The sequence below is a fragment of the Cibotium barometz genome, chromosome 43 (assembly GCF_041138505.1).
Source record: "Cibotium barometz isolate CiBa-2024 chromosome 43, ASM4113850v1, whole genome shotgun sequence".
NCBI classification, from domain to species: domain Eukaryota; kingdom Viridiplantae; phylum Streptophyta; class Polypodiopsida; order Cyatheales; family Cibotiaceae; genus Cibotium; species Cibotium barometz.
In genome coordinates, this window is record NC_141088.1 from 4,707,009 (window position 1) to 4,723,485 (window position 16,477).

At 37.3% G+C, this 16,477-nt stretch overlaps 1 protein-coding gene across 1 annotated transcript; it reads left to right on the top strand.

Annotated features, from left to right (window-relative positions):
- The first annotated feature begins 101 nt into the window (after positions 1–101).
- Positions 102–3,161, top strand: LOC147613441 (uncharacterized). The gene has a single exon (XM_086781377.1). It carries the CDS (start codon positions 364–366, stop codon positions 2,377–2,379), a length of 2,016 nt encoding a protein of 671 aa, XP_086637503.1. The 5' UTR covers positions 102–363; the 3' UTR covers positions 2,380–3,161.
- The last annotated feature ends 13,316 nt before the right edge of the window (positions 3,162–16,477 follow it).

Below are 16,477 nucleotides of genomic sequence, written 5' to 3' on the forward strand. Positions count from 1 at the left end.
CGGCCGCGGGCGGTCATGGTTTCGATTTATAATTTTATTATTAACCCTTCCTCCGCACGCATCTTTAAATTTCCCCCCCTCTCATCTTCGTCTTCACGGAAGCACTAGTCCTTTTGGCACAGACCCAACAGAAAGGTAAAAAGGCACCATAGCTGCGTTGCAAGCGACTCTAGCGCCCACCAGTTGGGTGCCCACTCACCTGCTTCTCAAGCTCCAAATTTGTCACACTTTTAGCAGCAAGCGCTCTATTTCCTCACAAATTTTAGCAGATTTCAGCAACCCAGCTCACATCTGAGGACCCAATTCGTTCTTCGATCTGTTTCATTCATCATTTGGAGCCTTTTTAGATTTAAAGAGAGGGCTATGGATCACCCTAGCTATGATTTCCCAGAGGATGAAAGGCAGCAGCAGGCAGTTCCCAACCCAATGTTGTCAAAGAAGATGCAGCTTCTGATCAAAATACTTTCACTCGTTCTGATCATCTTGTTGCTGCCCTTTGCAACAAACCATTTCCTTCCTCTGCTGAGACCCATGGGCATCTCCCTCCTGCAGAGGCTATGGGATGCGCTTAGGTTCATAGCCATCACCGCTGCCATCTCTGTGGGCATCATCAGCACATCTCAGAGAAAAGGCCTGGAAAGATCGGATTCATACAGAAGTGGTCGTGATCAGTGGAGAGCTCTTCGCAGAGAACCAGCTATGAGGAGTGGATCTTATCAACGGACAGGCAAAGAAGTGGATAATTTGCATCAATGGAAGGACAAAGAAGTGGATATTTTGCAGCAATGGAAGGGCAAAGAAGTGGTTGATCAGCCTGCTACAAGTAGTTATAATCATACCAGAGAAGCAATTTATGGCTCAGAAAGCCCTACACTCGGGCATTTTTCGAGAATTTCAGATCAAGAAGGTGAATCTTTCAAGCCCAGAAAGCGGATCAGCTCAAGCAGATCAGCCAGTGAAACATGGTTTGCTACCGTTGGATTTGCTTCAAAGATCGGTGAAGAAGATGAAGAGGCAGCTGGGGTCTCTTCAAGCGGAGGTAAAACGCACAATGTCCATCACGGTAGCAGTGCAGAATCAAGCAAGAAAGCTTCGCGTGGCTCCGTTGAGGAGCAGATTAGCAGAGAACCCATGCTAGATGGGGCAAGGGAGACAGTCGATACAACCTCCGTGTACACAGAGTATCCCATAGTGGGCAGGAGACCAATTTCCCGCCTTGATTTGGCTAGTGAAAATGGCAAGCCTCGCAGAAGATCAAGCTCTTTGGACCGCTCAATTCAGCAGCAACGACAAGATCCAGGGTTGAAGCTCTTGGATGGAGACCAGAAGGCCATTGTGAAGCTCTCGGAGCGCTCAATTCAAGTTTACAATACAATTCGGCACCCATTCGCCACGGCTTTGAATCGCCCAACTCAACAAGAACCAAAGCCAAGTCTCAGCGCAATTCTTAGTCCCGTTTCGAATCGCCCAGCTCAGCAGCAACACCAGCAATTAATCAAGGCAGATTTACAAGGAGGCTTTAACCCAACTCAACACCATCATCAATCTGCTAAGATTTCAATTCCGAATGCACAGCCTGAATTGCATCCAATTGCTGAGCACGCCGATGCAGAGATGGTTTCTAATCAGACTGTGCGAAAGCAGCATGAATCAAAGGTGGATTCTAGTCAGATTGTACAGAGGCAAGCTGATGCAGCAGAGATGGGTTCTAATCAGATTCCGCAAAAGCAAGGTGATGCGATGATGGGTTCTAATGACAATATGCAAAAGCAAGCTGCTGATGCAACGATGGGTTCTGCTCAGATTGTGCAAAAAGATGAGCAAATTGATCCAAAGGTGGGCTCTAACAAGGGCCAGTTTTACAGGACGACTTCCACAAACAAACTTCTGTTGAGCTCCAAGCACAGCAAGAGTGCTCTGAATCTAGACCAGCTGAATGCAAGTGCAAAGCCTCCAAGGCCCTTCAGGAGAAACACAAGCCACTCTTGTGATTTTGGAGATGATTTCAACCCGGAGTGGCTCTTTGAAGAGCCTCCACCTCCCCCTGGCCTCTCTGAGAGTGAGCCTGCAGAGGATTCAAACCCACCAGCTAAGACCACCCCTAAGTCCACTGTATTAAAGCCTAATCTTGTTGAAAGCCTTGTCCCATGGAGATCATCTGTCCCCATCAACATCTCTAATCCAAGTGTTTCTCATCCATCTCCAGCACCTCCTCCCGAGGAGACCCTCTCAAATGCCATCAGTCCGAGCCCCGGTGAGGTGAACCGGAGGGCAGATGAATTCATCAACTACTTCAACAATATGTTAATAAGACAAAAACAGGAATCCTTGGAAAGGCAAAGGAGGTGGCCTGCGACCAGAGGTGGCCATTACTACTAATGCGAATTCAACAGCTAATTCTCTGCATTATGATGACAATCATATTAATCCAGAGATCAGAGAACCTTCTCATGATTAGAGCAAGCTCAAGTGATCAGAGGAGCCATTACTATAGATGGGATTCCTCCGTATCAGAATTTCAGATGAATTGAGAGGGGACAGACGTTCGAGGATCAGGATCAATTGTGATTAGAAGGGGCATAATTAGTTATTTGTGTTGAGTGGAGTAGTGCTGAAAGCAGCTAATCTTCATCGTGACCACACAGCCTAGTACCATGATCGAGAGAGAACATGAGGTGATGATGATGACAATGGTGCGGCTCCTCTTATGTTGGTCTTTTTCTTTCTCACCACAGAAGAATGGTGTAATTATAGGTAGAGAAAGAAGCAATCTGTACACACGCGTATATAGCAAACACTTACACATGAGATGTTTCATAAACACAGGGATGATTGCAGTCCATAGGTATCACATGCCCCTTCACATGCTGTTAGCAAATTCAATCGTGCAGGTGCATCATCTTAGGCTTAATAATACAATGATGATGATGTATAGAGGAGCCCCTTCTATTTATTTTGTTGGTGTAAGTGTCCTGGTAAAGATATATTGTTTCTTTGTGTCCGGCCCTGCGTTGTCCCCCCTCTACTTGCTTGTGGTGGGGGACACTACTAGAAGCATGTGCCACTCAGTGCTCTAAAAAAAATCATTTTCCCAAAACTTACAAAACCTTCACCTACAAATGTGAGAAATTATTAATAAATATTTTTTTTTTAAATTTGAAGTTTTTGTTCTCTAACCTCTCAAAATTTACAAGTATTTATACCTTTAAATTCTAAATTTGAAGGTATTTTTGAAGGTGCAATTACACTGTACTCGGTCTCTCGGGTTTTTTTCAGACATTGGTGCTTTTAATGGGCCCGTTTTTGCCATTAATATATATATATATATATATATATATATATATATATATATATTATGTATATAGTGCCGATCGCATGTTAGTGTTGTAGTTAGGATGGAGTTCGAGAGTCCCCAGGTTGTGGATTCCAATCTTCCCTTTGCGAGTGATGGCACTTGTGTGTGAGTGATAACATGTGAGATTTTAAAAAAAAATGTGGACATTCAAAACACTCAAAAAACAAATCCTATAGTTTATGAATGTATGAGTCTCATTATTGTATAGCTTCGGTATGGCTTTAAAATATCATTATGTTATATGTAAGAAAGGGGTGCTTCCCTTTAACCTTCAGTTGGCTCGAATTTAAAAATTGTGGGTTTGGGTGATGTTGTCATTTTTGTTGTAGGTGGTTATGAAAGTATGAGGGGGAGATCTGGGCCCAACTAGGACTGTTATTAATTTTGTTGTAGGTGGTTATCAATTTTGTTATATAGTCATAAAGTCAAGAGTGAGGGGGAGATCCTTGAGAGGTGGGACTTGTTGTAGTGACAGACACTGTTACCTTTCCACCACTCGAGTGTTGTAAAAACATATGTCAGTGGTCTGGTTGCTCTGCCCAAAGTGATCTAAGTAGAGTGCGGTGTTGTGTCTCCGGATTCCTGTTTCGAGTGTTGTAAAAACATATGTCAGTGGTCTGGTTGCTCTGCCCAAAGTGATCTAAGTAGAGTGCAGTGTTGTGTCTGGGGCCTTTAGTCCATGGAAACAGAATGTACATATGACCTTATAGTAATGGCCATCATCTCTCTTGATGAACTCGAAACCATCATGGGTTCAGACATCACACCCATCATTCTTTGAAATTGTTGATTATTTCCTTCATGTTGACCATGGTGAGGGGGAGATCCCAATTGGGGTTGTTCCAGGAATCCCTTTAGGCACTTGGTCTAAGTAGGGTGCAGTGTTGTTCGGGCGGCCTGCAGTCCATGGAAACAAGATGGATATATGACCTTATAGTGATGGTGGCTAGCATCTCTCTTCATGAACTTGAAACCATCAGGCACTCAAACATCGCACCCATCATCCTTTGAAATTGTTGATTGATTTTTTCATGTTGATCATGGTCACAAACCCGTCTTGGGTCGAACCCATTTCATTGAAATTGTTTATCAAAGTCCAACTTGTGATCTATCCAAATTGTTGACCCCAGTTAAAACTTGTGCCAACTGTAATTCTTTAGTTTTAAACTCAACACAATGTGTTTAAGTTCATTGATGACAACCATTCAAATCATTGATTAGATTAGACCCGTGGGCCATGACCCATCAAACCCATGGTGCCACCACCAAGGACAAAGGAACATACAATCAAACTCATCACACGGGCAAGTATTTTCCAAGCATGTACAACCAGATCAATCAGGTCTCGACTTAAACCTACCAATTCATAAGATCTATATGTGTGTCATTTCTTATCTGCATGTTTTCCTTTCATTTACATGTTATGGCTTAACATGGTTAATTGCTATCACAAAAACGTGAACCTAAACAATAACTTTATCTCAATAACGTGAACCTAAACAATAACTTTACATGTTATGGCTTAACATGGTTAATTGCTATCACAAAAACGTGAACCTAAACGTGAACCTAAACAATAACTTTATCTCAATAAGTCATTTTCTTTATCTCATACTATCCCCAATGTCCATATGTATAAAAGTGTAAAGGGTCATGAACCCTTAAGTCAAGTTTGCTATCAAACCTCTTACACTAACTTGCACTATTATTCACCCCAAAAAAGAACCGCAAACTTTACTGACTTAGCCATGCTATAGAAAACCAGACTGATTTTTCACGCAATGAAAAACTAAACTAGTTTTGCATGCCAAAGTGACCTTCTCAATTCAAAGGGAAAGCTCATACACTTGCTTAAATACATCTTCCTGAACACATTTATGTACTTCTAATCGACTTCCATGATAAAAATTAGACGTGAATATCTCAAGGCATTCACACCATAAGAAACCAGTCTGGTTTTTCATGCTAAGTCTTAGTCTCACGAAATGTTTAAATCTCATGTCTTTGATCTCCTCCTACCATTATTTCATCCTAATCTAACATCAATTTTCATCAACATACTAACTTTCCTTGGACGTGAGTTTCTTTAAAAGTCACATGTGAATATCCACCTTGGTTATTTACATCATAAAAGTCATAAAAGTTGTATGATATTCTAACATGCTCTCACCATCTGAGTTATCTCGTGATACATAATGCATGAAAAGGGTCCAAACCATACAACTTTTTAGATGTGAATCTTGAGATGTTCACGCGAAAAACCAGTCTAGTTTTTCACTTCAGTTTAAAGTATCAAGAATGGAACTTTTCACATTATTCACATCTTCTTTTGCATAAGTGGACCATTCTAACATATTTATGCCTCTAAATGCTAACAATTATCTGATATATCTAAAGATATTAATGCCATGAAAAATGAGACTAGTCTTTCATGCTACAAGGAACCCTCCCAGAACATAACACATCAGTACACAATAGCTACAACTTTAGTTACTAACTTATTAACACCTAACCAAAAAAATATATATTTTAAATCACAGCCGAAGGTAGATTAAGGATTCACCCTACCACTTAGGTTGCGATTGAACAAATTGAATGGTTAATCCAAAAATGAAGGAGCACGAGGACTATGACTATGCCTCAACTGAGTTCGAGTCCTCATATAAGACATAGGGTCCACACCAACCAAGAAGAAAGAAAAGAAGAAGGTCTCCAAGGCTTAAAAGCTAACACATTTAGGGCCATATGTTAGGAATGTGGCTGACTAGATCATCTGCACACTAGGGAAAAAGTTTCTTTCCAATAACACTCCCCCATGTGCCTCCTATTCCTTGAGAGTCCAAAGGTACAAACTAACCTGGAAGCCCTAGTTAATCATCACCACGTTTTAGTTGTAGGTGCTCCTCCCCACTTTTGTGGTTTCTCTCGCTCCCTCACCTTGACATCGCTTTAAATTTTTGCAATCACTCTTGGCTTTGATACCACTATTGTGGGAGGTTAACATGAACCCAATAAATTGATTGTAAAAATACTAAAGACTAATCATAAAATAGAATAATCAATTACAAAACACAATATTGGGTCCAATTTGCCCCTACACAAGAGTGAGCCCACGCTTCCTCTTGGTGTATTTACATATATTGCTTGAAATAGTTTATGGGGCTCAAAATAGTGTCCCTTTACAAATATGCCGACTTCTTCAAAAATTGCTTGCTTTATTGGACATACAAGCTAAACTACTTCAAAAATAGATGTGAACTTAAACCATATAAATGTGTACATATCTTGTAAAATCAAATATGCACAACTTTCACATGTCTGAAATAATGTATATACATATTGTCAATAAATATGGATGGCACGCCCAAAACGAATTAATGGTTCTTGTTGTCACAAAATCAAATAATATTTATCGACACTCAAAAGTGACTATCTCAAAATATTCCTAACCACCACCAGCTCGCCTCCATTATCCAATCTAATGATCTATACTTACATCATCTATGCCAATCAATTAATAAATTAAGTGATTAAAAATACAAATAACTATACAAAACTTGTAACATTAAGACGATGCAACCAATACTCCCACGCATGTACGGATTTACCCACGTATGCGTAAAGTAATCTACAATCGCCTAGATTTAGAAAGGCATCCCAATCTAAAACCATCTAGGAGAATTCATAAACAATGCAAAACATGGGAATATAAATATTCCATGAATTAACTCCTTATAATAGTATGTTTCCATCCTTGTATTTTCATAGGTTTTTAACTAATAATATTACTTGATAATAAATTATTAGTATGTTTCCATGACAACTATACTTTATTGAATTATATGGCTTCTAACTAGGTTTTCTAGTGACGTATGTTTCCGTCCTTATATTTTTATAGGTTTTTAACTAATAATATTACTTGATATGATTTTTATTTCCAATCAAGAAACTATTACACCAACAATTACAACTCCTTTTTAGTAGCCTTCTCTTGGCCAAAGCATAGTCCAAATTGAGCAAGGAAATCGACCTTGGGACTTTTTCAAGCCTTAGATAAATTATGTAGCTCCATAATTCAAATTTTAGGAACCAAGCTTATAACAATAATGGCTAGCCTTTCTCATATATGGGTCCTCGTTTACTTATTAAAAATGTGTGCATCATTTTTCCATAAATTCTCTTTCTCTACAAGATAGTTCATCTTTCCTTAGTGGATAGCAAAAGCATGGTAAGGTATATCATCAAGTATAGTTTATAATATCCCTTTTTTAATGATGTTAAGACCAAATTTAGAACAGTTCTAAATCATTTTCTAGCACTTAAAGAAGTTTTGATTTTCATAAATAGAACAAAGATGCTTTACAATGGGTTGTTCTAATAAGCATTAAAACCATACCAGCAGCAGCTAACCAAGATTTTTACCTTCTAGTAAATCTTCTACTCAACTCTCCTTTTGATATCTTAATTTTACATTTAATTGTTCTCATCCCTTAAGTATTTTATTTTCTTGAATATTAGATTGCCTTGCTTGACACTCATGGAATCATTAACCAAGGCACCATACATGGATAAAGGATCTAATCATCACATAACTTGAAGATGTGACTAGATCTAAGCTTACCAATGGCTTTTAGTAGTGATTAATGTCTTCCAGAATATAAGAATTGATATGGAATCATTAACCAAGGCACGATACATGGATAAAGGATCTAATCATCACATAACTTGAAGATGTGACTAGATCTAAGCTTACCAATGGCTTTTAGTAGTGATTAATGTCTTCCAGGATATAAGAATTGATATGGATAGCTTCATATTTTACTTTTCTCTTGGCCCTTTTTTAATGTACAATAGAACTTCACCTTTGGTTGCTAGGGCAAATCAATATCCTTATAAGATTTGTGATTTTTTATGAGGCCATCAACATGAAAGAGAACAACTATAATAACATCCTTTTTTAGATTGCAACTATGTTTTTGGCATTGGGTGTGTCTGTGGAGCGAGTATGAGTTAGCGAGTAGATTGGGTTATTGACAACTTACCAATGCGTGAGCGAGCAAGAGTGAGCCAAAAGATGTATGGATATGTACAAATGTAGTAATTAATCATAAAGGAATAGTAAACTACCTATATTTACTAACATCAAATAACAAGTTGATCATGAATTGAAAAGCAATTTATAAATAATACAACATAAAAAATATACCAATGGTAATATTGAGGCAAGAACAAGTAAAATTATAGTGCTAGTTTTTAGGAGAATGTGAGACACATGGCATTTCACGATAACTTCAAAAAGTTAAAATTTCTACCACATGGAGATGCTTATACATGTATTTCTACCATCACAAAATAGTGCTATACTAGGTATTCCTAGTCTACCAAAAAGGAGTATAGCATAAAAGGAGGTAAAGGAGGTAAAGGCAACTCTGGCCTAATGTGAAGTGGAAGGGTAGCTCCTTATAGCTTTTGTGAGCATATCCTTCAAAACATATTGAGCTATTTTCGCTTGATGGATGTTCATACTGTTATTCACATCTTGCCTAAGCACCATCAAAAACACAAAATATATATGCTTACAAGCAAGATATTTCTTGTTGTTTAGCCTTTCCATAAATGCACCACATGAACATGAGGGTTGCTTTTGTATTATCACTTCAAATGGTGGCATCCCCTACTCATTAGCATCCTTTGTTTTCACATAGAACATTTCTTTGACACTAGCCTTGTATATGACTCCGCCAACAATCTCTACTTTCATTTCCAATGCTTGCTAAATTTGTTCAAATGCAGCTTTAGATATACCTCTTTTATAGGAAAACTTATGGCTTTTTTCCCCAAGAAGGTCATTGTCACCGTATGAAGTTGTGGATGTTGGGAGATTCTCAAGTGAAATACCAATATCAAAACCTACACAAATATGCTTTTGTGCTTCCCCAATTTTTAAGGAGGTGCCCTTTGCAATGGGCCATACATCAGGAACACTAGGGGGTGGATGTAAAACTAGTGTTTAAATCGTCCATGTATGTCTCACATTAGTATTGCAGAGATAGCACATCTTATCTTTTGTCCATTGTGACAGCTCACAGTCACAAGGAGCGACATTCCCACCTCGCAAACTGCACATCACTTTTATGACTCTTTGCCCAATGATGGCACTTTACCCTACTTGTCTTTGGAACTCTCCTAATAGCCCACTTTGTATCATGAATTTCTTTTTCCATTCCTACTAGTTTTTTGTTTGTATCATGCTCCAAGTCTATCATTGCATCCGTTGCCTTTGCAGAGTTCACCCGGCCTACTATCATAAAGATAAATTCTGGTCTATGACTACAAGCAACATTTTCCTCTTCTCCTTGGTAAAGAGGTCTCTTTGCTCGAATAGTATTCTTCTCCCCCTTGAATTTTATCCTACCTGTAAACATTGGATTTCCCATCACTGCATCACCAACTATTTGTGAAGGGGCTCCAGGAGATGGGCTGGTCTTTTGCTTTGGCAAAGTTCTATCTATTAGCATTTGAAGATTAGGTCTGCTACCAATGTATTTTCCCTCCATGAAAGCTAGTTTTTGAGCGCATTGCAAGATTGCATTTATCAAATCTGTGACACAAGCATCATAGAGGCTGATTTTGTGCTTATAACCCTCTCCTACTAGCCAACTCCCATGTTTTGATTCCCGATAAATTAGTCCCGGGCACCAATGCATTGACATAGGATTCTTAGGTCTTGACATGATCTCATTTTAAGAAGAAAACAAATATCTTACAAACAATAAAGAGTTTTTATGCACCTATACAAGAAAGTGTCCCTAGTGTCTTACCCTAAAATGCCACCAACTACGCCAGCAATCAAGTTTTACAATACTCTTATCTATAGCTTTACATGTTTCCCACCAAGAACGAAATTTTTTTGAGCAGTACAAGAGCATCATCTTTTGTCTTGCATGTCCTCCACTTTTCACACATTGCAATGTGCACCTCTTTATACTACGAGAAAATATATTTATTGGTATGAACATTAAGGTTATCTCTCTAATGAAAAAGGCATGAGTGTTCTTTTCCAACCATCTTTTCATCATTGTTGTAAACCATATGAATAGCATTCCAATTGGCTCCTGCCTCATCAGCAGCCATAAATCCACAAAAATTTGATGGCTTCCCTCGTTGCATGATATATATATTTACATGAATAAATATATGTATGTATATTTATCGATATATGTATATATAGGGTTTTATATGATAAATTAATGAGCAAAAGTCTTGCATTAATTTATGCCTACGGCGGGTGAGTGGTTTATTTCAAGGAGGACTGATGTAAAAAAAGCGAAGCATGTATTTCTTCATAAATAGACAGCTTCAGTTGTCAAAGGATAAGATTTTGTTTGAAATTAAAGTGTGTTTTTCTTATCTTGTTTTTGCTTGATTGCCCAAGGGGAGGTATGATCTAGTATTTAAGGGAGGCAAAGCCTCAGCGCACTAAGTGACATGGTGCATTAAATGAAGGGAGGCGAAGGTGACACGTAGGCATCAAGAGCTCATTACACCTACCTTTATTTTTCCATTAATCTTGTGGACATGAAGATGAAGCTGTGAAGACTTGGTGATGGGTGAGAAGGTTTCCCATTTGAATGTATTTTTTTTCCTTTATTTGAGCCTCATGTCTCACGGGTGTTGAGACTTGTCCTTCAAGTTTGGGGCTAAAAAGAGGATTTGGTTTGAGTAAGTTGTGTATGGGATGATGAAACCCTATGATTTGATGTCTTGGATGGGCTGGGTATGTGGTTCAGAATGAAGATATTAAGTTGAGTCAATTGGGAAAGCATCTGTAGTTTGTTTTGATGAAATTTGAATTTGTTGTGAAATTAATTGTGGATGAAGCTTTGAGATCTAAGGAGTCAACTCAATGTCAGATTTGAAGGTAACTGGTAGTTTATAGGTCATCTGGGCCAGCAGTGCATCAGAGGAAGTCATCTAGAAGTGTAAAAGGGTAGACATAGTCTAACTGGGTTGAGAGGAAATGGTGGTTGATTGGGTCTCACATTCAGGGTCAGCCTAAATCAGTTAGATAGTTGCATGAAAGTGTTGCACAGTCAGCTGAGTGTAAGCTACTATCAATTTAAGGGTTGCACAGTCAGCTGAGTGTAAGCTACTATCAATTTAAGGGTTGTTAAGGTGAGTCTTCATGTGGGCTATAGCGTCTGGGTGTTTGTCCCTTGGAGGATACATATGTTGAAGGATTTGAGTCAGTCAGTTAGTTCAACCAGAGGATTCTATTAGTTGTTAGCTGCCTATTTGGTTGGATCTATCTGGGATCTTGAGTGTTTGAGTGTTTGGATGAGTTAGAGGACACAGGGGTAAAGAAGTTGGAGTCAGCTGGATCAGCTGTGATTCAATTAGTATTCAGTCAAGTGGTTGTCAACAGAGAGTTTACTGAGTGGTTCCGATCACATTATGAGTACCAAGGTCATGGGTGCAATTTTGAGATACATGCATAGATATTTGTTATCACTTGCCCAGTGACAAAATGATTTCCCCATCCCAAAAGTTTTAGAAAAACAAAATGAAATTTTTATTTTTGATAAAATTTAAAACATGTCAATGTTTATGTTTTTCTCATGTCACTAATAGAATGGGTTCACCTAGCTTGTCAAAGGGTGGTAGATATTTTACAAGGTTATGTTGCTCTGAACCTGAATGATCATGTGAAAACATGGAGGTTAAAAGTCCAAGACCTAACTGTATGCAAAAAAAAAAACTTTGTATAGGTGCATCAAAGTGAAACAGTAGAAGGTTCATCTACTGTTGCTAGCAAAAAGAAATTATGCAGGTGCATCAAAGTGAAACAATAGAAGTTTCATCTACTATTGCTTAGGGTTTGTTTGACCTTGGAGAAACCAACATTGAAGAGTAGCCTCTTGTTAAAGAAGAGGAAGTGATAGAAGGAGGTAACAGAGAAGGCGAGGAAGGGAACAAAGGTAAAAGAGAAGGGGAAGGGGATAGGGAAGAAGAGAAATAAGGGGATGGGGAAGGAGAGATGGAAGGAGTTAATATTGAAGGGGATGAAGAAGCTCATGAAGGAGGGAGTGAAGAAGGTAACGACGAGGGGGATGAAGAAGAGATTGCAGAAGGTGTTGAAGCGGGAAATCAAGAAGGTCTTTGGCAACCCACCCTCTAGGATCCTTCGCAGGTCACCTAGCGCTTCACTCATAGGCCGCTTCCTTGGTCCCTCATCCACCGGAAGCTCACCATTTAAATCAAACCGAGGCTGGACATCCACATCCATTCTTTCACATACACATCCACATCCATTCTTTCACATATACATTCACATCCATTCTTCACATACACATCCACTTCCATACTTCACATACACATTCACATCCATTTTCATCACATATCATCCACTCATATCCCATATCATTCATTTACATCTCCTGATTCACATGACATCACATCTCATTTATTCATTCACATCTATTTGATTCACATCACATCTATTCACCTCACATCTCATCACATCTATTCACCTCACATCTCATCACATCTATGCACATCACATCCATCCATCCATTCATTCACATTTATCTGATTCACATCACATCTCATCACATCTATTCACCTCACATCTCATCACCTCTATATTCACATCACATCCATCCATCCATTCATTCACATTTATTTGATTCACATCACATCTATTCACATAACATCCCATCCATCCATTCATTCACATTTATCTGATTCACATCACATCTCATCACATCTATTCACATCACATCCCATCCATCCATTCATTCACATCTATCTAATTCACAACACATCTCATCACATCTATTCATAGAATTTAAGAGAATTCTAATTTTGATATAAAAATTCTTTATGCATCTATTTATGCATAAAAATCAACTTTAATGAGAATAACACTTTTGAAATAAAAATAAATCCTTTATGCATCTTTCTATGCATAAAATTCAATTTTAATGAGAATAACACTTTTGAAATAAAAATAAATCCTTTATGCATCTTTCTATGCATAAAAATCAATTTTAATGAGAATAACACTTTTGAAATAAAAATAAATCCTTTATGCATCTTTCTATGCATAAAAATCAAATTTAATGAGAATAACACTTTTGAAATAAAAATAAATAATTTATGCATCTTTCTATGCATAAAAATCAAATTTAATGAGAATAACACTTTTGAAATAAAAATAAATCCTTTATGAATCTTTCTATGCATAAAAATCAAATTTAATGAGAATAACACTTTTGAAATAAAAATAATTCCTTTATGCATCTTTCTATGCATAAAAATTAAATTTAATGAGAATAACACTTTTGAAATAAAGTATATCCTTTATGCATCTTTCTATGCATAAAAATCAAATTTAATAATTAATATCAGTGATATCCATGCATATTCATAGGTGAATATGTACATGGAGTAATTAGAATATTTCTTTTAGATGCAAAAATGGTGGGAATTACTCTTTTGGAATAACATAAAAACAAACTTTCTTTTTCATAAAATTCTAGAAAATTTTACCATAAACTCCTTTGTATGGCTGACCATTTCTCATTTTTATCATTCTTTATTTAACTTAAATTAACCCAACTTAGATTTATAGAACTCTAATCTACACATTTTTTTTTTAAAATTCAAGAGAGTAAACAATAAAAAGAGTTTAATTAATCCTTTAGTTAATCTTTCTAGGATAAAGAAAGGCTAGAATGTAAAGAAGAGAAGGGGTGGCCTTTTCCTCAAAGGCATAACATTTGATTTTAATTCAATCAACTGTAAAACATGAAAATCAAGAAAACCATAGATTTAAATTTAAACACGTAAGAAAATTAATTAACTTACATAGAGCTTGTAAGCTCTCCTTTGGCTTGAGGGATTCTACTCTTGTTTGAAGCAAGAGTGGCCACCAATTCACTTTGGAGAGGATTAGGCCAAAAATAATTGAATTATTAAAAAATTCATTTTAAATGGCTCAGGACAGGAGCAGAGTAAAAGTGCATAAACACCATTAAGCTTTTACAAAGGGGGAGGCTTCTATTTATAGGAAAAAGTGAGCCTCTAACCAAGCAAACTGATTCTAGAATTTTTCAGATAAGTTTGGTCAAATTTTTACCATTTTTGGGTCAGTTTATCTTACTTTTTGGATCTAGTTGAAATAGGAGAGATGAAAATATTTAAATATTTTTGGTTCAGTTTTGCTTACTTTTTGGATCTAGTTGAAACAGGAAAGAGGAGAGATGAAAATATCTCATTATTTTTGAGTTTAAAACTCCTCCACACATTTGAAATAGGCGCCTCCTTCATGAGCGGAGATCCCCACACTCAGGTGTCAAAAATGCATCATTTCCTCTAAATATCTCTTAATTTTTAACTAATAAGCCTTGTACTCAGTCAACTCTTCATCTTATGTGAGCATTTACTCATTTTTGGGGGGTTTTTCTTTTATTCTTCAATTTATCTCCTCCCTACATTTGGATTAATCTTACTGGTCCATAGGAACCTTAATTGGACCATAATCCAAAAATTTCTAAAAATCTCGACCCTTAGGCTAAGGTCCTTTATACCTATTTTTAATTCATTCCAATTGCACATTGGAAAGTTCTTTTTGAATTTCTATTTCAGGGGAAATCATTTTAGACACTAGGAGGATTTTTATATGCAAAAATATCTCAATTTTGAATTACCTCCCTCTAGATATTTTCTCTCTCCAGGCCAAAACAGGGTAAAACAGGATCTTTCTTTTATTTCTGAGAGGGGAATAATTATAAGATCAGAAGGGGAGGTTCTTACACCTGCACACGTCAAAAGCTGGAGGGAGGAATCTTACATCCTACACCACTTAAAAAATGCGAGATGTCCTCATCTCGCAAACTAGAGGACAACTCTTTCCACTAAGATCCAACTCATTTTGGGGTTCCTTATAGTCTAGTGAACCCAACAGAATCCTAGGATAAAGATCCCTTATATAGAACTCATCATTAGATAATAATTCTTTCAGATCATATCATTCATATCTTTAACACAATAATGGTCCATTAGACCGAAATTTCCATTTGAACAGTCCTCCATGGGAATTTCAATTATACAGATTTTTAATTTGACATCCCTTAACTTGATCCACTGGGTCAAGTGTTAACTGTAGCAATAAGTCAACACAATCCACTAATCTCATAGTGATTTGCTGAAGTCATTAACGTCATTCCAGTTTTACAAACATCATCATAGGGACTCGTCCCATTCATCCTCATTGTGGTTTTACTCAGCTTATCGCTTTTCAATCAAAACTCAAGAACCATCATTTTTCAATTAGAATCCAAATCAACTCATAGTTCTCAATCAGAGTTTTTAAAATCATATCAACCACATTTGAATTTATCATTTGGATAGCATTTTCGCTTATAATTTCAAGTCTTAGATTTACTCGTATATATACTGTCAGTAAAGTGCTGCAATTATACCCTCGGTATATACGGTCTTTGGAATTATAAGGTGAATATACCATCATGTCTAGGACTCAAGCAAGTCAAGGATTCCATGCAATTGCGGTACTTCCATCTGAAGACCTAATTTCTAATTTATGAATTTCAGTCTGAATATCAATTTGTATGAATTTCATCACACATTTCTAACTTTTTACTGTTACTTCATAAAATTTTGACATTTTTGGCTTCTCAGTTGATCCACTTTAGCCACTTCACTCCGATACCAGCTAAAAGATCCCTGTCCCCACCGTAGGGTCCCTCATCACTGGGGGCCTCACCCATGTATATCTAGACAAGAGACTAATCCCTCAGTTCTTCCAAAATCAAACCTGGAAAAACTTTCCTCACCCGAAAAACACGAGCGATTCCTCCAGGATTTTTTTACTCTAACGTAGTCAAAAGCCTTAACTAACTAAACTCATCTGACCGAACCCGTAAGTCCCATAGTCAGATCAAGGAAAAGATTACCCTTGTATCATAGAGACCAACGCTTTTTTCCTCATTGAGAGGCATAGCCGTTGATTCTTTTACATAAAATAATTTTTATCCGGGATTTACTTCATCTATCGTACCATAACAGAATTGAGTCTCATTTTAGGGATCCATCAGTCCA

What these genes read in the sequence shown, in the direction of transcription:
- LOC147613441 (XM_086781377.1), top strand. Translation starts at nt 364, where the DNA reads ATGGATCACCCTAGCTATGATTTCCCAGAGGATGAAAGGCAGCAGCAG.